At 36.6% G+C, this 22,056-nt stretch overlaps 1 protein-coding gene and 1 long non-coding RNA gene across 3 annotated transcripts in view; one reads left to right on the top strand and one right to left on the bottom strand.

Annotated features, from left to right (window-relative positions):
* The window catches only part of CWC27 (CWC27 spliceosome associated cyclophilin), a 181,399-nt gene extending 163,222 nt beyond the window's left edge, over positions 1–18,177 (top strand). For both annotated transcript variants that reach the window (XM_077773526.1, XM_077773525.1), the window contains one exon: positions 17,573–18,177. In XM_077773526.1, the coding sequence (XP_077629652.1) occupies positions 17,573–17,735 (163 nt within the window). In that variant the 3' untranslated portion in view covers positions 17,736–18,177. The remainder of the gene's footprint in view (positions 1–17,572) is intronic.
* LOC144239470 (uncharacterized) overlaps positions 1–22,056 on the bottom strand; it is a 40,927-nt gene that overhangs the window by 5,483 nt on the left and 13,388 nt on the right. The window lies entirely within an intron of this gene.

Genomic DNA, 22,056 nt, shown 5'->3' with positions numbered 1-22,056 from the left:
TAGAAATGATTATTTGGTGCATTATATTAGGTTACTCTTGTAACTTTTTTTTTTAATGTTTTNACATGTCCTTTATCATATACTAAGAGCTTAGAAATATTTTTGGGTCAATTTCATTATTTTACATGGATTTTTCTGTCTACTCCTGTATCAGTACCTTACTGCTAAATTATTGTAGCCATATAATACTATTTAATATCTGGTAAGCAAGTTGGATCTCTATTGTTCAACACATATTTTTACTTTAAAAGCCTAAGCAACTGGATAATGTGCTCCATTTGTATTTTCTTTGAGTAAACCACACCTGGAAAAATCTTAGACAATTGAACATGGAATCCATAAAAAGGCCCCATTATTTAACAGGTGGCCACTACCTGAATTGCGACCCTAGTGCCAAAAAGGAAATAATCAGTCTTTAGACAAATTCTCTACCTTCAAAGTAATGGAAAAGGTTGCATGTGGAAAATAAGTAGCATGAGGAATAAAAAAGAATAAAATCTAGGATATGCGATTTCCAATTTATGGTATAGGTTAATAAATGTTTTTATGAGAGATTTGATTAGAATTTTTCCATCTCCCTGGTACTGAAAAAAGAAAGCACAAAGGATTAACAAAGTCATACAGTAGATAACATCTCACTTTTATTTTACATGACGTTAATCCCAGGACATCTAGGACTGCCATATATAAATGCAGGCCAAAAAATATTCTTCCAAAACATTCATTAATAATCTTCTTACTATCTACCATTTTGAATTATTAACATCCCTTATTCTCTCTGGTATTAATGCAGATAATCAAGTTAAATGTAGCAATAATGTTCTGCTCTTTGTGTACAGATAATTGAATCAGCTATGATATGTAAAATGTTGGAATTGAGCTGTTTTTAGTAGAAATTAAAGTTTTAAGAAGTAGCTAACTTTTCTAACATTTATAAAGTACCAATCTTGGGGCGCCTGGGTGGCTTAGTCGGTTAAGCATCTGACTTTCGCCTAGGTCATAATCTCGCGGTTCGTGGGTTCGAGCCCTGCGATGGGCTCTGTGCTGCCAGCTCAGAGCCTGGAGCCTATTTCGGAGTCTGTGTCTCCCTCTCTCTCTGATCCTCCCCTGCTCACGCGGTCTCTCTCTCTCTCTCTCTCTCCTAGAAATAAATAAAAATATTTTTTAAAAATTTTTCAAGTACCAATCTTTTTTTAAACCTATAAGCTAAATGTTATTAAATTATATGGGAAGAATTTGAAGCACAGAAAGGTTAAGTAACTTTGGTCAAGATCTCAGAAAGTGGTAGATCTCAGATATAGCTAATCATGCTTGGTTAAGTAATTTTCTTTTTTTGTGTGATTTTTATATTGCAACAGTTTCTGAGCTAGCCTACGTATTTTTCACATTTGCTTATAAAGCAGTGTCATTGTTTATTACTGTAGTAATAAGGCCAAACAAGTGACTTCAGGGCTTTATTATAAATTTTTGGTCAAAAATTATCTAGCCCCCCTTAAGTCACAGCAGATCTTAAGTCCTTGTCCCTAATATTATAATCCCTTTAATCTGAAAAATTAAAATTCAGAAAGTTATTTAAAAGTTTAACTGGAACAAGAAGTTCTTGCCATATTTACCCAGAATTTTCCATGGGAATATAGAGAAGAGTGGTTATAAATATGGGATTTGGAATCAGACCTGATTTGAATCCCCAAATGGAAATTTATTAGCTGTGTGATTAAGGCAAATTGTATAATCCTTTCTAATCCTGTTGCTTAAACTAACTGGATACTAAATAGTACCTTTCTGATAGGTTAGTTTGTAGATTGCATGAAATATGTTTTTAAAGGATTTAACAGGATGTCAACATTCAGTAAATGTTTTTTTGTTCTTATTTTTGATGTTGTTATTGACATTTTTGAAAATTAATTTCTCTGTATTTGACTGTCAATAGATCTATCAAGATGAGGATTAGAATTTATACCATTTCTATAATGTTTGACAGGGTTTTTTTGGTTTTGTTTTCCTAACTAACCCATAATTAATTGCAGTGGTTAAGTTTAGTTTCTATCATGATTCTTTCTGGGATAAAACAAATTTGACATTTAATATTTTCATGGTAGACAGTAATGCCTCATTAATGAAATAGTTATTTTTTTCCCTTGAGACTGGTGCTAAAAATGGGGGGAGGGGATATCAACTATAAATAAAATTTAAATATAAAGCAAAAGAACATCATCACTTTAGAGAGCATAAAATTATAAATTCAGTGAAAGGTAAGTGTTTTTCTTCTGTTTCTCTCTCTTAGCCAAATTCTAAGGTAGTGATAAAATGAAGCAAGAGGAAATATGATTATAGACTTGGTTCCCTAATTGGTATTCATTTTAGAAAGGACTGTAAATAATGCTCCAGAAGACCAATGAGGTTCTTTATAAATAGGACCTTGTCAGAGTTGCTGATCCTGGAAAGGCAGTTATTTCCATTGTAAGCCCTCTGTCCAATCCCTGAAGTCACCTCTTTTTCTCTCTTTTTCTTCTGAATAAAGAAAGCTCTTCTGTATTTACTCTCCTTTCACACAGTTTGACCTGAAATAAGTTTCTATCTCATTAGGTAAGTGTGCTTTGTTCATTGATTTGTTGAGAGAGACGGGCAGATAGCCATGTACCCCAGCTGCTTACCAGGCCTTTTTGACTGGGAACTCCATCTTCCCAAATTGTTTTGTTAGTTCACCAGCCACAGATTAAATGTTATTGGCTGAGCAGTTGGTTAAACCCCAGGGCAGGTGTAAGAATGCATATTACAGATTTATTCTGGAAAGCCTCTTAAATCTTTCCACCTGTGCTCTACAGAGAGTGTGAAGCATGTTAGATAGGCAACAAGGCTGAGAAACTATTCCCATGTTGCTGAAGATATTTTGAAAATTACATCCTTCACTTTTGCTCCAACAATACTCAGTATTTATTAAAGACACTCAATAATACAAGGATTATTTTTTCTTTTTAACTAAGGGAAACAAAAAGCTTTCTTAACAGGTGGCTTTTCAAAACCCCAAACCAAGGGAGAAATATTAACATTTATTCAAAATTTAGAAGAAAGGAAGTTTTCCTATGTCAATGATGAACAGTAAAAGAAATTCCACTAGTTTTTATCTTTGTTTTCTTTTTCCATAGGCCAGTGTCTTGCTTGCTTTACCTCATGTTCTGTTTTCCTATACTGATTTTCATTTGTTTCAAATATTTCAGTGTTTTTCTTTTCTTTTTTGTTACTGTTGTCCTACTGTCAATATTTAAATCTCTTCTAAGTTTTGGCCATTTCTATTTGCATTTTTCTCTGCTTCCTTTACGTCACTGTTTCTGTTTCCCATTTTGACTCTTCTTTTGTCCTTTTCCTCCTTGATTTCCTTCTTTTATTTAACTTCTGCTGTTTCTCAGTCATCTCTGTCGTGTGCTGACTTGCTCTGCTGGACATGAAGAATACCAGTGACCTCATTTTGCTGGACTTTTTGTATATACTTTGATCTTTGGCCTCATTCATGTTTTGTCTGTCTGTCTCTTCATATGAATTACTGTCATTTCTACTATCTAATTCATGTTGAAAATCCACACTGTTTTCACGTAGTGATACTTTAATCCTTTAACTTCTTAATTCCTTAAGAAGCTTTGAACATTTGTAAAAAGAGAACCCTAAGTTACCTGTAATTAGTGATAGAGAAAAGTTCTAAAATTAAAAATTCATAAGATTTTTACCTAAATATTACCTTTTGATAGGTAAAATATTAAAATGAAAGAATCATCCAATTGATGTTTGAAAATACATTCCAAAAAAATCATATGAAAATGTCACAATGTTTAAACAAAATTATCATTTACATTTTAAACAGTATCAAAAGTGAACAGAATCATAGAAAAAAATTGTAATATTTGGCATTGATAAGGTCATTATTCTCTATACAGATAGTTTTGAGTAAAAATATCTGTCATATTTAGGCTTCCAAAGTTTTTAGACTATGAAGTGGGAGCAGGCTTTAGCTTAATAAATAAATTCAATAGCTTCTATTTAGTTACTTAAATTGTAAAATGGAATGGAGGAAACCAATTTATTTGCAAATCTAGAAAATCCAAAATTATCTATCTAAAGTTCTAAGACTTCAGTATTGTGGCCAGATACAAAATATATACACAAAGATCAGTATCAGTTAATCAGCTGCTGTGAAATCATCACATAGAAAACATTTTTTTTATTAAGAAAACTCAACCTGTTATATGGATAAAGAGATAGGTATACCATGATTCTAGAATGCTTAATTTGTAACAAAAAGAAAACAAATTATCTCCAGATGATTTCATAGGCCAAATATAATCCAAATAAAAATACCAGCTGAAAGAGGGAGGAAGATATGCAAATATAGACAAGAAATTTTTTAATAAAAAGAGTAGGAAAGCACAACTTCTCACACCTTAGGTGTGGGCTTTGCATACTGAATTCCCTCTGGAAAGCAAGGGGGGAAATAACTTGAGAGTGGAAAACACTGGCAAGCATTCAGTGAGGTGATCAAGGTCAACATCAACATCATAAATCATGTTGATAGCATTTGCCCTTGATATGATGTAATGAAAACTGCACTTTACATTGTGGTCTTTCTCCCAATAGCCCATAAGCCCACTCATACCCTGAGAAAAACATCAGATAAATTCCTATAGTGCCTATAGTGTAGGCATTTTACAAAATATCCAACCAGTACTCCTCTAAACTGTCAAAGTGATCGAAACAAGGAAATTCTGAGAAATCGCCATAGCCAAGAATAGCCTAAGGAAACTTGACGACTAAATGTAATGTGATATCCTGAGTGGGATCCTGGAAAAGAAAAAAGAACAGTAGGTAAAAAAAAAAAAGATAAGCATATTAGTCTCCTAGGGCTACCATAACAAAATACCACAGACTAGATGACTTAAAAAAACAGAAATTTATTTTCTCACAATTTTTGAGGCTAGAAGTCTAAGATGAAAGTGTCATCAGGGTTGATTTCTAGTGGGACGTCTTTCCTTGGCTTGCAGATGGCCCACCTTTATGACCTCATTTAATCTTTTTTTTAAATTGAGCTATAATTAGCATGTTAGTTTCAGATGTACAACATAATTATTCAATATTTGTATGTACTGCAAAATGACATTTTACCTTAATTACACCTGTAAAGGCCATATCTACAAATATAGTCATATTAGGAATTAGATATTCAACTTATGAATTTTGGGGGGACACTTTAGTCCATAACATTAAGATAATATAAATAAGCTGTGAACTTATAATAATAAAATATCAATATTGGTTCATTAAGTGTTACAAATGTACTGTACTAACATGAGATGGTAATAATAGGGAAAACTGGTTTGGGCGTATATGGGAACTTTCTGTACTAACTGCTAAATTTTCCTGTAAATCTAAACCTCTTGAAAAAAATAGAATCTATTTAAAAAATAAATACATTTGAGAAATTTTTTTAAAAGAGTAAGAAAGTAATGATCTTTCCCAGTCAGATGCCAAAATTATGATAATTAAATCAGTGGGATGAGATACTGTACAGGATGGCTTATTCTAGAAATGAAGGTGGAACAACTAGGTAGCCACGTGGAAAAAATAAAGTAATTAGAACTTTATCTGACCCAATATACTAAAAGAATTTCTAAAGTGATAAAAGATGAACAAATGAAAAGAGAACTGTAAAGGTGCTATTAGAAAATATAGTGGATATTTACATGGTATTAAGTGAAGAAAGACTTAAGCATAACTTTAAAGATAGAGACAACAAAGGAAGAGAGTGCTCACAAAGACTGTATAAAAAATTGTAAAGTTCTATATGGAAGGGAGTAGAGAGGGATTGATGGAAGAAGAAAGGAGATAGGCAGGTAAACCTAGACCAAAAAAAAAAATAATTAAAGGACAAATGACAAACTAGAAAAGGTATTTGTAATTTATGTGATGAATATGATTTATATTCTTAACAAAGTAAAAATCCTCACAAGTCCATAAGGAAAAGATGAATATGACACTTTTTTCAATGAGCAAAGGATACACACACATATATCATAAAAGAAGAAATTCAAATATCCAAAAACATGGTGCGGAGTGGGGAGTAAAAACAAAAGGTATAGAGCAAAATAAGGCAGTCTGCCAATGAGATTGTAAATTGATATATCCTCTCTGGAGGGAAGTTAGGCCATTCATGTGAAATACCTTAAATATGTAAAAATCTTTGTCCCAAGAATTCTACTTCTAGGACTGTATCCTAAGCATTAGTAAAGATTATTACAAATGATAGTACTATCTTAAACAAAAATAGAACTTATCAGCATGGGAAGCTTAAGGAGTAGAGCTAGGGCATGACTAGATCAGAGAATTCAACCAGCGTCAGGACTCTCTCTCTCTGTTTTCTGTCTCCTGGTTCAATTTCCTCTCACTTGGCCTCATGCAAGGCTTTCCCCTAGTGGGTAGAAAGATGGCCTTTGGAAGTTCTAGGCTTACATTATATGGTCAACCCAGTGGTTCCAGAAAAAGCTTTTGAACCAATTGTGTTTGGCCTTTTCAAATTCAAATACCCATCCCCTAATGTAATTACTGGGTTTTTGGACAAGCCTATTCCCATGTCCCCTCCCTGGGACAAGGACAGGGGGTGTCATTCCACTCCAAGCACAGGGACTCAGAGTGGGGAAGGGTCTTTCCTGAAAGAAAAAGAAGAATTATGCTACCAAAAGAAAGAATGTTGAACCAGCTCCCCCTCCCCAAAATTACTACAAATAAGAAAATCTAAATATTTCTTATTCACATAGATAGTATTTGCAGCATTCTGTTCATAAAGGTGAAAATATGAACAAGACTAAGAATCCTACAATACATGGTTGATTGTAAATTATCTACAGGATCAAATACTAGATGATGAATAAAATTACGTAGATTTAGGGGCACCTGGATAGCTCAGTCAGTTAAGCATCCGACTTTGGCTCAGGTCATGACCTCACAGTTTGTGGGTTCAAGCCCCACATAGGGCTCTGTGTTGACAGCTCAGAGCCTGGAGCCAGCTTTGGATTCTGTGTCTCCCTCTCTCTGCCCCTCCCCCACTTGCTTTCTGTCTGTCTCTCAAAAATAAACAAACATTTAAAAAAAAAAGCTTTTAAATTACAAAGTATAGTTATCCATGTAAAAAAAAAGATGATCATGGTATAGTTGGGTATGAAAAGTAAAATATATGCATTATGATGCCTTCAAATACATATACAATACACATATATATTACATATAATACATACATGTGTATAATGTATAAAGATGCATTAAAAAAGTACAGGGAGTGATGTACCTATATGTTTACAGTAGTTATTGATGAGCTATGGAATTATAGATGATTTTTGTCTTCTCTTTTTGTTTCTCAGGATTGTGTTGCTTTGCACAAAGGAAAAACACATAAAAATAGTCAATACATGTTAATCATGCCACAAAAGTTATAAAAATAAAATTCCTATAATTTTTTGATTCTGTAACACGTTCTATGCTCCCAATGGCTGTAGTCTAGTAAAGACAGATTATGTTTTTAAACATATATAAACCTGGGCTCCTGGGAGGCTCAGTCAATTAAGCACCCTACTTCAACTGACGTCATGATCTCATGATTCCCGAGTTTGAGCCCCACATCAGGCTCTGTGCTGACAGCTCAGAGCCTAGAGCCTGCTTCAGATTATGTGTCTTCCTCTTTCTCTGCCCTCCCCCACTCACGCTCTGTCTCTTTCTCTCTCAAAACTAAACATTAAAATTAAAAAAAAACATTAAATTTTAAAATTTAAATATATATAAGCTTCCAAAGTTAGGTAAGATCAAATAAGTAAGTTCTTGTGTCTGATGATGTATAAGAAAACACTCTGAAAAAGTCTATGAAGTGTAACAGAATGTGACTTTCCTCCAGTAACATTTAGCAACTGATATAACTCAAACCCAGGTCTTCCAACTGCAATCCACAAAAGTTTCCATAGAAAGGGTCAGAGAAGGGGCGCCTGGGTGTCTTAGTCGGTTAAGCATCCGACTTTCGCTTAGGTCATGATCTCACGGTTCGTGGGTTCGAGCCCCGCGTCGGGCTCTGTGCTGACTGCCAGCTCAGAGCCTGGAGCCTGTTTCAGAGTCTGTGACTCCCTCTCTCTCTGACCCTCCCCTGCTCACGCTGCCTCTCTCTCTCTCCTAGAAATAAATAAAACATTAAAAAAAAAAGAGAGAGTCAGAGAAATTCAAAAGTAATAGCCAGCCCTGAATGAAACCCAGGGCAGTCAGAGAATTTTAGGAGAAAATGGGAATTACACTGGGCTTTGAAAGGACAGGGGACAGGACCAGTGGGAAGGGGGTGGTGGGGCATTCCNGCCATCTATGATACAGAGCAGGGTGTGGTCCTTTCAAAGACTCAAATGTGGGCAAAATTTGAAACTTTTTTTGTCTTGCTGAAATTTTTCTTTGAAAACAAAAAAGGACTGTTTTTGCTTTTCAAATGCAAATATTCCCAGCTCTCCCCTCAAAAAAAACAAAAGCAAAAACAAAAAAAAACTTCAACCAGATCATTTAAGTTTCCTATCTGTAGTCCCCTAGAATGATAAACTTAAATAATAAACCAGGAGTTATTTAGTTGGGTTTCTTTTCTTTTATGTTTATTTATTTTTGAGAAAGAGAGACAGCGCAAGCAGGGGAGAAGCAGAGAGAGGGAGACACAGAATCTGAAGCAGGCTCCAGGCTCTGAGCTCTCAGCACAGAGCCTGATGTGGGGCTCTAACTCACTGACCGCAAGATCATGACCTAAGCCAAAGTCGCACGCCCAACTGAGTGAACCACCCAGGTGCCCCTAGTTGGGTGTCTTAAGAATTCTAACTTAACAGAGAAATGAGAACCTGTCAACACAGTATACTAAAGACAAATTACATGGACGACAATGTTTCACAAAGAATGGCAAAGCCTTTCAACCCAAATGGAGGGAGCCTTGAGGACAATATATGCATTTTTCCTCCGCCTCGTACCTCGAAGACAAAGGGTACAAAAGACAAATGTCAATCATTAGGCAATTTAAGTGGCCATTTAAGAAAGATAAGTATTGGATTTTCATAGCATAAAGTTAGTAATGGTGGAAATACTTTGTTTTAGATTTTTGAATATTAACCTTTTCTCTGGTATTAATGGAGAATTACTAACCTAGAAAACTCAAGGGTTTATAAATGTAATAGCTAAATAATTTGGATTCATGTGTTAATACTATCCAGGAGAATGGTGAACAAAACCAGAATTCTAGCCAAAGGTTTTAGAAGAGACTGGTTTCTCAGAAACATTTATTTATTCATCAGAAATTTATTGAAGGTGTTTTTCTTGCCAAGTATTGGTGACTGGTGCTAGTACAGAGGCCCATAAAACAGAGCCAACTGCACTCTAGTGAGGGAGCCTAAACTAGAGAGCTGTACAGAAGAGGGCCTGTCCCCATTGGAAAAATAGGACAGGCCAGGAAAGGAATCAGGGATGAAACCTCAGCCAGTATGAAGGAGAGGAGAAGTGCATCACCACAGAGAGGCAGTAAGCAGGCAGGAGACAGGTTCTGTTTGGGAAAACTGCAAATTGTTCAGGATGCCTGGAATATAATGTGATGGGGGAAGATGACATAGGAACTTGAAGAGGGATGCAAAAGCCAAATCATAGAAGCTACATAAGAAATTTATGTTTTGTTGTGCAGACAGTGGGGAGCAGTGACGGATTTAAAACAGGAGAGTTTTCATGGCTAGATTTACACTTCTGAAAAAATATATATATAACAGAAAAGACCTGGATACCATCATCAAGCACAAGGCACTCCTTAGTAATTAAGACGCCTGAGACTAAGCCTCCAGACATCCACCTTTACAGCGTCAGGCCATGGGCCCTTGGCAGTACCCCTGTGGGACCTCCACCTGAATGGGGTGGCATCCCTATTTTAGGAAGTATAAGGAGAAACTGAAACTGAAATAAAACCTACAGTGAAAAATTAATTACCTTATTTTATTTTTCTTTTTTAGCAAGTGTTCATCTAAAAGAGAGGTGCCCAAAGAGGCTCCCACATTGCTCAGGACATTTTTGGAACTTCTCTTTTAGAACTGCTTTAAAGGCCAGTCTGGGAGCTACACAAATAATTCTTATCTCTTTATGGTTGCATTTTAACATTTTTTTCATTCCAAAATAAGCACTACCCAGTCTGTGCAATGGGAGTGGTAACAACATCTTTCCTGCCTACCCCATACAGTTACTACTATGAAGATAACAGCAGACCACATGTGAAAGCTTTTTTTTTTAAAGGTTTTTTTTTTATATATATGTATATTTTTATTTATTTCTAGGAGAGAGAGAGAGACAGCGTGAGCAGGGGAGGGTCAGAGAGAGAGGGAGACACAGACTCTGAAATAGGCTCCAGGCTCTGAGCTGGCAGGCAGCAGAGTCCGACGCGGGGCTCGAACCCACGAACCGTGAGATCATGACCTAAGCGAAAGTCGGACGCTTAACCAACTAAGCCACCCAGGCGCCCCCGAAAGCTTTTTGTAGACAGCATATCAATGGGTCCTCTTACTATTGGTCCCTCACGCTTTGCAGGCAATTCCAAAATACACATTTGTTCTGGTATCTGTTCATCTCCATAAGAGACTGTTCACTTTAGGATGGCAGGGTGTGGGTTATATTTGGCTTTGTGTCCCCAGTGTCTGACATTGGGTCTCACACATAAAAAGTCCTCAGATATATGTTGAGAAAATAACTGAATCTAGTTTCTTGCCGTATCTTCAAACCATATATAAGAAATGGATAATACACTTGAGATTATTCAGTTAATAGGCTCAGAGGCCACTTACGCTCCTTGTAGCATGTGATAAGTTTGCCATTAGGAACTAGCTATTCATCTCTGAAGAGGCCAAAACAAATGGCTGATGAAATAAATCCATGTGAAAATGTAAAAGTTCTTAAACTTTAGTGCTATAGTTTTAACTTTGGCTGCATTTTAAAATCACCAGGAAAAAAATTTAAATCACTAATGCTGGGGCCCCATCCCAGGACAATTAAATCAATACCGCTATAGGTATAAGTCTGGCATAGTTTTTAAAGCTACTCAAGTGATTCTAATATACAGCTTGTGTATGATGCAGCGCTCTAGATAGACATTGCTTTAAAAAAAAAAAAAAAGACTCTATCTAGGGGCGCCTGGATGGCTCAGTTAATTGAGCATCTGACTCTGGCTCAGGTCATGATCTTGCAGTTGGTGAGTTCGAGCCCTGCATCAGGCTTTCCACTATCAGCAAGGGCCCTGCTTTGGACTTCTGTCTCTCTCTTTCTCTTCCCCTCCCCGGCTTGTGTGCGCTCTCTCTCTCTCTCTCTCTCTCTCTCTCTCTCTCACACACACACACACACACACATACACACAAATAAATGTTTTTAAAAAATCTAATGGGCTAAGGAAGGGAGCTGTTGGGATAAGCACTGGGTATTATATGTAAGTGATGGATCACTAAATTCTACTCTTGAAACCATTATTTTACTACATGCTAACTAACTTAGATTTAAATAAAATTTTTAAAAAGTTTAAAAAAATTAAAGAGAATCTAGGGGCACCTCCCTGGCTCAGTTGGTGGAGTATGTGACTTGATCTCAGGGCCGTGATTTCAAGCTCCACACTGCATGTAGAGTTTACTTAACAAAAAATAGTTTACTTAATAAAAAATAAATTATCTAGTTTTACATTAGGGACCAATGTGAATGGAAAAGAACATAAGACATGCTCTCACTGTAGTCTGTGAGCAGGAACAGCTACAACTAGCTGTCACTGACAGGAGCACAGTGGAAATCAGTAGATGACCAACTATGTAAGGTCATGAAAAGGTGGGCTTGTGTTGAGCTTGAGGCTTTCTGCAGAGGCTATTAGACATTTTAGAAGTTTGTCACAGAAATGAAAGACATTCCCTGCCCACAAAAGGAGGTCAAGTGTTAGTTTAGCAAACCAGCGAATACCAGCCAGCAGGCCTGGCCAGTACAAAGGATCTGAAGGCTTTGCTTTACAACACAAATCACCATTCTCAGCACAGGGAATACAGCTGCGAACAAGACTCATACTGTCTCAAATAACTGACAGTCTGTTCACAATTAAGTAAACAGCCAATTACGAAAGGGTAATTGATGAAAGAAATGAAATGAGGTTGGTAAGATAGGAAGATGCAGTTGTTACAGAGTTTTAAGGGTCCAGTTGGGTTGTTCAGTCTCATACAATAGCCAATAATTCCTGGTCAAAGAAATGGTTTAAAAGAAATGTATAAGAAAGATTATTTCATGGGGTGCCTGGGCGGCTCAGTTGTTTTGGCGTCTGACTTCAGCTTAGGTCATGATCTCACGTTTGTGAGTTTGAGACCACTTCAGGCTCTGTGCTGACAGCTCAGAGCCTGGATACTGCTTCAAATTCTGTGTCTCCCTCTCTCTTTGCCCCTCCCCTGCTCCACTCTCTCTCTCTCTAAAACAAATAAACATTAAAGAAAGAAGGAAGGGAGGGAAAGAGGGAGTAAGGGAGGGAGGAAGGAAGGAAGGAAGGAAGGAAGGAAGATTGGTTGTTTATTTTAGGGCAATGGGCTGGCTCAATTGGTACAACATGTGACTCTTGATCTTGAGATCATGAATTCAAGCCCCACGTTGGGTGTGGAGCCTACTTAATTTAAAAAAAAAATTTTTTTTTAAAGAAAGACTATTTTAGAACTTTTGGAGGATGAAGGAGACATAATACAAATGTAGAACAGTTAGAAAACCTACAAAAGTCGAAAGGTTAGGTGGTAAGTTCCTAAATTGATGAGACTTGGAAATGGGAAGAGTGGTTTATAGAATTTCCAATGAAAAAGGTAATAGCTTACATTATGTAAGCATAAATAATCTAAATGCATTTTTGTCAGAAACAAATTAGTATTGGAATTCTATATTGCACTTACTATATGTTTGAGAGTAAGTACCTCTCTTGTGTTCTCCATTAATATTAATATTAATATTAATTGCTGTCATATATTTTAATCTGTTTCATAACTGTGGAAGAACTTTAAAAACTGGATGTCAAATTAGTGAGATTATTAACGGTCCAGGTCTTTTTCGAACAATCAGTTGTTTGCTTTTGTTTATAATTTCATACAATCCCATAAAAAATTTATTCTGTCAAACAACTTCTGAAAATGGTAAGCCTCCATATTCCTATAACACACTAAAGTCAATGTTGTTTTTTTTAAGTTTATTTATTTTGAGAAAGAGTACAAGCAGGGGACCTGAAGAGAGAAGGAAAGAGAGAATCTCAAGAAGGCTCCATGGTCTCAGCAAAGAGCCCAACATGGGGCTCAACCGCATAACCCATTAGATTATGATCTGAGCCAAAATCAAGAGTCAGACGCTTAACAAACTGAGCCACTCAGGCACCCCAAGTCAGGTTCTTATTTGAGAATCTGAGCTTATGTAAATCTTCTTATTAATCAAAACTAAATTTTGTGTCTTTGCCTTCAAGTGATCAAGTTTTTAAATGTTCATATGTAAATAAATGATATGCATGCAATTCATTCCAAAAAATTCACTCCTCTTATTTGGCCAGTTCCGTGACCAGCCACAGAGTAAACAGTACAGAGTTATTGGGACATACAGCATTGTAAATGACCAGACCTGTATGTACTTAAGTCTATATTGTAAGTCTGCATGTGTATTCTCACAGGAGACTGTAAAATGTGGGCATGCTTTCAATTCCTGCAGTCTGTGATTTATGGAGGCACATAGGTCAGGGGTTTATTATGCTGAAAATCATAATAACTGTTTTGTTTTGCTTTTTAAAATGAAGTGACCAAAGCATGTTGAAAGATAAATGGGTGAACCATTTTGATTATGCTTTTATTTCTATTAAAGATTAAATATTATTGCTGAGTAACCAGCCATGCTAAGTATTATGATATTAAAGCTGAAGTAGTTTGTAAGCTGATAGCCCTTTCTTTCCTCTGGGTTTAGGTTTGTTATTAATCAAAATGTTGGACTTGTTTAGTGCAGTGGTGTATGAAACAAACAGTTGAAAAAGACAGCTACTTTAATTTACGGCTTTCTGTTTTTTTCAAATTTGTAGGAAAATCTGTTCCTCTTTCTGGATTTTGTGCTGTTGTTCACATGTCTAGAGTTCATTTCTTATACCAGAGCCAACTAAATCCAATAGTTGCAAGACACTCTCATGGGGCAGAAAGAAGGAAGGTGCCTGTAAGGTTTTAATTGACAAGTTCTGGTAAAGCCATTTTTGAAAGGTGGACAGTCTCTAATAGAAATGGGTATCACAAAAATATCCATCTGTGTTTTTGGGCAGAGAGACCAATAATTGTAAAAATAGAAAAATACGTATATAGAAAGATATTAATAAGTTAACTAAAGACAGTGGTTTTTGTTTTTCACTGTCAATGTGGGAGTGTTGAAGAAAATTATTTTAAAGGGCATGTTTTGAGCTACTTCCTGGTTTGGGCTTAGGTATGTACACAGGAATCACTTATTAAGCACTTACTGAAATGCAGTGCAGGATCTGGGCTCCCCATGATGTGTGGTAAAGGTCCTTCAAAAGAACATCCTGCCACCTTTCTAAACTTGTTCCTTATCAGTGGAAGTACACTTACAATTCCTAACAAGTACACTTTGGGGAATGCAGCACAGATTGTAAGAAGTGTCTAAGAAAAAGGCCACCTCTCACTACCTGAAACAAAAGGTTTAACTTCTTACCTAAGTGAACAGCTATGCTTTTCGGCACAGTCTCTGAGCTAAACGGGTTGCAAATCTTATATAGGGTTTTGGGGTCAGGGATTATTTAGTGGTTGACATCAGCCTCAGAAGCCCCATTACTCAGGAGAGACTGTCATGATTGGCTGGCCCTCAGAAATGTGTTTACTAGATTGAGTCGACCCCTGATTGGCCAACCTTCAAAATCATAAGGCTGTCACTGATAAGTTGGCTTTCAGAGGTGTGTTTACTGAACTGAGTTGTCACTGGTCATTTAGGCCTATGCAAATCATTAATTGATTAAACCCAGTTTGTGTTTCAAACTGGGTCCAGTAGTCCCTTGTTACCATGGAGGTAGAACAATCAGCCTTTTTCTAGGAGTTGAGATTGTTTTATTTTCAGGAATACTGTAGGAAATACTATAGGAAATTGAAAGCACAAGAAAATCAGACTCTGAGGAATCCATTTAAATAAGCAATGATCCTGTGATGCATTTCCTTTTTTTTTTTTTCATATTTGTAGCATCTGGAATTTTATTAGTTATCTCCAATTGAAAAGTTGTAATCTATAACTATGAATACCCGATTTTCCTCCTCCACAAAGAATCTACAAATTCTCAATTTTATGATTATCCATGATAAAATTGGTGCTATTTATTTTGTTACCATAAAGCTTAATTCAGAGCTCTTATTTCCATTTTTTCTTTAAATATACCTACTCATTTTAAATGAAGATAGAAACAATTTAAATTGGAAACAGGAAGCATGGGCTTCATTGTCCCCACTCTTGAAATTTATCAGCATGATTTTTCCACTGTAATTGCTATGGTAAAGAGATAAATATACTTGCTGATTTTTTTTCTTTGTTTGGTTGCTTGGTTGATTGGTTGGGCTTTCTTTTTTTGTGTTTTTTTGGGGGGCAGGAGTGGATATAGTTGCCATACAATGTTACATTGGTTTTAGGTATACAATATAGTGATAAAACTTCTGTATACATTATGCTATGCTCACCAGAAGTGTAGCTACATCTGTCACCATGCAACAATATTACAATACCATTGACTATATTCCCTATGCTGTACCTTTTATCCTAGTGACTTATTCATTCCATAACTGGAAGCTTACACATCCCACATCCATACAGCCATTTTGCCCTTCCTCCTACCCTCCTCCCCTCTGGCAGCCATAAGTTTGTTCCCTGCATTTATAGGTCTGATTTTGCTTGTTTTTGATTTGGTTTGTTTTTTGATTCTACATCTAAGTGAAATTACATGGTATTTGTTTTTGTCCGACTTATTTCAGTTAGCATAATACCCTCGAGGTCCACCCATGACACAAATGGCAAGACTTATATGACACCTTTTTGAAATAAGGGTGTTGACTAAAGCAAGAGAAGTGTAAGTCAGCAGTTCCAATGAGTGGGATGGCATGTTCATGTACTGAAATTAGTTATGAAATTTGATGTAAATAACTGTTAATAATGAGGTATAGAAATGTGAACATGGTTTACCTCATTTAGTAAATTAAAGTAGATTCTGGGTCATCTACATAATATCACTTGTACTATGCATTCCAGTAGCTTCTCTCACACGTGGAAGGGTTGGAAATGGTAGTTAAGACTCAATTTGTCAGCCCTCAGAACAGTAGCTACTGAACCCTCGGTAACTGCAGTATCACAAATCTTGTAACATTTTATTTCCTTCAAAATCTTAATATATCCATGAGAGTTTGTCACATAAGTAAACTTCACTCAGCATTTGTGCTATTGCAGGGAAAAGGGGTAGGGGATCTGTGCCAGTACCTACTGCCCAAATCTCTGCTTACTTAGGGAAAAGGAAATTTATGTAATATTTAGGTTTCATCTGAAAGTTACAATGGGTGTACGGGGAGTGTTAATCCTATAGGCAATTTAGCCCTATCAGCTGTGATAAAAGTGCTGAGTATGTCCACTTTATAATTGCTTATATAATAAGTGGGAAGAGCCTTAGCAGTTTTGTTTATGTATCAAAACTGAACTTCTCTGTTTCCAAATTCATTCAGCTGTCCTTAAATCTGATCTTTGATTTTCCTATTTATTTCTGACACCTCCTAATGGGGGCAGAGCTAATCACTTGCATACTTCCCAGCTGCTAAGGACAGCCAGCTTATGACCACTTACGATTCAAGCACATGTTGATACCTTAAGACCAGTAAGCATTTGATAAAGTGGTAAAGCAGAATGGTTAAGTTTGTTGTAATCAACAGTAAGAGGAGGAAATTAGTCCGTGGAGCTATGCCAAAGCTTAGATCCCTTTTGCATGAAAAAAATAAATTTTTAACCCTGCAACTCCCCAGAAAAAGGAATCATAACTTCATTTGAACAAGAATTTTCTTAATATATTGCTGACTCTTAGTCCCTTTAACTACTGAAAACAAGAAGATCAGATAGGGCTGGTTTTGCTCTGCAACCTGCCCACTCTGGCTAAGTGAGGGTGCTCTTTAGCGGAAGCTGGGAGGATGTTCTCTGAGTTTAGTTGAAGGAATACTCTGGGTAGAACTCTTTTGACCTCTCATCCATGAACGACCTACGAGTGGAGACTGAGGCAGAGAGACTCATTACTAAAAATACAAACCAACAGGACAAAACTCCAGACATGTTTTTCAAGTTTAAGTGTTTTCTGATAAGTTGGTTTCCATGCGGTATAAGCACCAACAAACAAGAAACCATGTTGATGTTCTGTACCCTTATGGTTCATTATGCCACAGACAGTATAGTATAAAATTTCCACTTTCCATTCTCCTGCCAAAATCACTGAACCATCTCTCTCCCTCTTCAGGATGTCACATGTACTTCAGTTTGAGGATAAAAGCAGAAAAGTGAAAGATGCAAGCATGCAAGACTCAGACACATTTGAAATCTATGATCCTCGGAATCCAGTGACTAAGAGAAGACGAGAAGAAAGCAAAAAGCTGATGAGAGAGAAAAAAGAAAGAAGATAAAGTTACAGTCATAACTAGCTAGAAATGTGCCTGCGATAAATGGCCTTCTAACAGCCATTGTTCCCAACAGCATCACTTAAGGGTGTGAAAAGAGGTATTTTTGAACCTGTTGTCTGGTTTTGAAAAAAAACTATCTTGTTATATGTAAATTGTGGAATGATGTAGGCAAATGCTTTTGGTTCATGGTTTTTCCCTAATTGACCTTTTCTATTGCTAAATCTGAAAAAGAACTTTCCTGCCAGTTTACATGTGTTAACCATTTGTAGACTGTGTCACCTGTTTATGTCTTTTTATTCTAAAATATGTGAAGCCTTTGTTTTCAAGACTTTTTATAAGAAGTTTCTCGCCAGAAAGAATATTTAAGGGAAACCTCCCTGACATTCTGTTACCACAGTACTAAATTTGGAATATAATAATAATAAAGAAACATTATATAAATTGATTTTGTTGTTGTTCCTTTAGATATAAGTATCTAAAAACAGCCAAATCAGTAAGACTCAGTAGCTTCATGCCTTAAAACTTGAGGAATCCCCAAGGGAACAGTGTCACCTGCATCTAAGCCAACGCCTGGGTTTTACAAATGTCATCAAGACTCCAATACACTAAGTAGGTCGGCCAAGCTTGCTGCACACCCTGGCCCAACACGGGCCTCCTGCCCACTCCTCTGCCCTTGTGAGCACAGCAACAGCAGGAGTACACGCAGAGGTGACATTCTAGCAAAAGAACTATCAAGAGTTTAGCTCTTGATGCCAAACACTCACACTGGTTTACTGTAAATTATCTACATTGATTCAGTTTTTCTAGAATCTGAATCCTCAAATGATACCTCAGGCAAACTTTCAGTTACCTAATTAAACCTCACCAGCTCTCTCTTCCCAAATGTAATCCAATAGACTTTCCCTAGAGCACTTGTTCTCAACATGTAGTCCCAGACACTACACTGCAGCGGCAAGAGCATCACTTGGGGACATGTTAGAAATGGAAACTCTTGCCATATTCCCCACCACCACCACCACACCTTCCAGATTATTCAATCTGAAAATTTTAACCCAGAGGTTAAATCTGTTACACAGATTGCTGGCTTCACTGCTGATGACTCAATCTTTGAAGCATGGCAGTATCTAGTGAAGTTAAAGATAGGCATATCCAGTTATCCAAAAATTTTAATCTAGGTCTTTCCCCTAAAGAAATTTTCACAACATTGCTCAAGGAAATCTGTACTAAATATATACTAAAGCATCAACCAAAGAATAGACAACTAAGCTATATATCCATACTACAGACTACTTTGTAATGATAGAGATCAATAAACAAGAGTTATATGTGTTAGCTTATCTTAAAAATAATGTGTGGGAGGGGTGCCTGAATGGCTCAGTTGCTTAGGCGACTGACTTCAGCTCAGATCATGATCTCACAGTCCATGGGTATGAGCCCTGCAATGGGCTCTGTGCTGACAGCTCAGAGCCTGGAGCCTGCTTTGGAGTCTTTGTCTCCATCTCTTTCTGTTCCTCCTCCACTAGTGCTCTGTCTCTTTCAAAAATAAATAAACAGTAAAAAAAATGTTTAGATAGGATGTGGGTATGACATCTTTATTTAAAAAATAATAATAACAGTCAGTTAAGCATCTGACTCTTGGTTTTGGCTCAAGTCATGATCTCACAATTCGTGAGATTGAGCACTCCATCCAGCTCTCTGCTGTTAGCTTGGGATCCTCTCTCTCCACCCCTCCCCTGCTTGTACTATCTCTCTCTTTCAAATAAATATACATTCATAAATAATAACGTGGACAAAATCTATATAAAAATGTGAACATGCAAAACAGCATTCTATTCTATTTACGGATGTACACATGTGGCAAAAGTATAAAAACATGTATGAAAGTAGTGGTAACCTCTGAGGAGGCAGAAGGAATATATAGGGGGCTTCATCTGGAATGTTTCGTCTCTTAAGGAGATTGTGGGTACTCAATCCTATTATATTCTCTCTCTACATTCTAGTATGCCTGAAATATTTCATGTTTTTTCCTTTATCATCCTATATAGAACCTGAGGTGAGAAGACATAAGGGGCTCCCAATACTAACAAGAACACTTTCTTTTTTGCTTCAGAAGTAGGAGAATGTTTCAAAGAGGTGGAGAGGAATATATGGGAGTTCTGGAACACTGTCAACCCACTCAAAAGGAGAGTGATCAGACACAAACCCATCAAAATGTAAGCCAGTGTTTGGAAGAGTGCCCTATCTTCCCCTCACCACAAAGTTATAACATCAGTTGTTTTACAGATATTCATAAACTTTCTGTTGGTTAGTATGAAATGCATTAGCACTGTATTTGTTTATATCAAAGAATCCTATAGGTTTCTCTCCTGTTTCTCCCTGAACATCTCCATCTTTACCAGTGTACTATACCCCAACAACAGTAGGGACCACAGAGCTCCATGGCACAAGCCAGAAGAATGACATTTGTATGTTTAAAGACATAACAGAGTGACAAAATTAAACCCACAGTTGGTTGAATGCTCCTAATCCTGCTTTAACCACAAGGAGCAGAAACACCTGAAATTTCAGAGATTAGCTAGAATCCCATCAGAAAAGTTCACCATGAGAATAAAAGTCCCTCTGAACTTAACTGAATAACAATAACAATTTTTTAAAGATTAAGAATTTAAATAATCTATTAAATAGATTTTTTTTGTATTTTTATTTATTTCTAGGAGAGAGAGACAGTGTGAGCAGGGGAGGGTCAGAGAGAGAGGGAGTCAGACTGAAACAGGCTCCAGGTTCTGAGGAGGCAGTCAGCACAGAGCCCCACGCGGGGCTCGAACCCACGAACCGCGAGATCATGACCTAAGGGAAAGTCCGACGCTCAACCGACTAAGCCACCGGCGCCCCTAAATAGATTTTTAAATAATCTATTAAATATGGCATTTAATGTGCTTATAGTAAAAGTTTTTGGAAATGTCATAGGAATGGGTTTGGGCCAAAAAAATAAAAATTCAAAAGACAAAAAAATAAAAATATGTAAAAAAATTAGCCTTTATAGTTCATTCTAATTTACATTTATTTGGGTTGACTTTTATGTGTCCTGCCCTAGAGATATTACCCTGAAACAGTGAAGTCTGTTAACAATTCTTGTTCACTGTCCATAACAATCCTGGACTTTCTGGAGAGCAAAAGGTCCTGGCAGTTTTTTTCTTATTTTCTGACCAGTCATTTTTTTCACTCTGGTTAAAGCTGTTGGCAAGGTCAAAGTTAAAACTAACCCTAGACTTCTCCTTTATCATTATGTAATTGAAGTAAATGCAGATCTCTCTAGAATTTTTAACAGAGTAATATCAAAACATACATTGTCACATGCCTCCGCTCTCTTCATGCGCTAAAGCCACACAGTCAGTAATACATCTGCTGCATTTAAAAATGGAGACACCACAGAACAAGGTCACTAAAACGTGTGAGATGAGTGGTTTGCTGCTGTTGTTTTTAGAACAAGTTCAATAAGCTATGGTGTCCTTATCAAACTGTCACTACCAACTTTCTTGATAGGATCTGACGTGTGAAGTACATAAACCTGTTCTGCTGTATCAGTGTGGCCTGTATGGAAAAGGTTAGATGAATGCAGAATATTGCCCAAACATGCTGTTTAATCTTAGTGATAACAAGAAAAAAAAATAGAGGTGTAAAGTGAGTTACCATTGAGGGTTGTATCAGGATAAGCAATTTGTATGTACGGGTGTAGAGAAGTTAAGAGGGGTTACATTCTTTAACACTGTCATTCACAAAAAAAAAAAAAAAAGCATGTCTGGTTTTTCTATGGCTTTGACTCCATTCCAATGACTCTATGCAGCTTATCAGGTGGTACTACTTCTGCTTACTTCTTACTAGAAAGCAGGAAGTTTCCCTGCCACACATATATTTTATCTTCTTTGATATTTTAATGAAGCGAAGTAAAAGAAAGGTCGTATTTTAGAGAAATCCTTTTTCATAAGAATTTGATGAAATTTTAATTCCAAGAGAAATAATAAAACACCAAATCTTACCAACATGGGTATTAGAAGTCCCCTGCTTAGAGAAAAAAAATACTCATTTATTCCCCAAAATCCCCCTCCCCAAAGCCATGCAGGAATACCTTTTTCACAGGTACTAGGAGTTTCATTAATCCCTATGCAGGGTTATTTTCAGTGGTGTGCTAATAAATCCTCTCCCAAAATAAATGGAAAGAAAAAAAAAAAAGCACTGATTTGTAGCATTTGCAGATTTCCATGGTATAAATACCATGGCTGACTTCAAGCCACCAAAAGAAACTCCAATATACAGCTAGTTATTT

The sequence above is a fragment of the Crocuta crocuta genome, unplaced genomic scaffold (genome assembly GCF_008692635.1).
Source record: "Crocuta crocuta isolate KB4526 unplaced genomic scaffold, BGI_CrCroc_1.0 scaffold383, whole genome shotgun sequence".
Classification (NCBI taxonomy): Eukaryota; Metazoa; Chordata; class Mammalia; order Carnivora; family Hyaenidae; genus Crocuta; species Crocuta crocuta.
The sequence above is the reverse complement of the archived record's forward strand: the minus strand, read 5'-3'. Positions and strand labels throughout refer to the sequence as shown.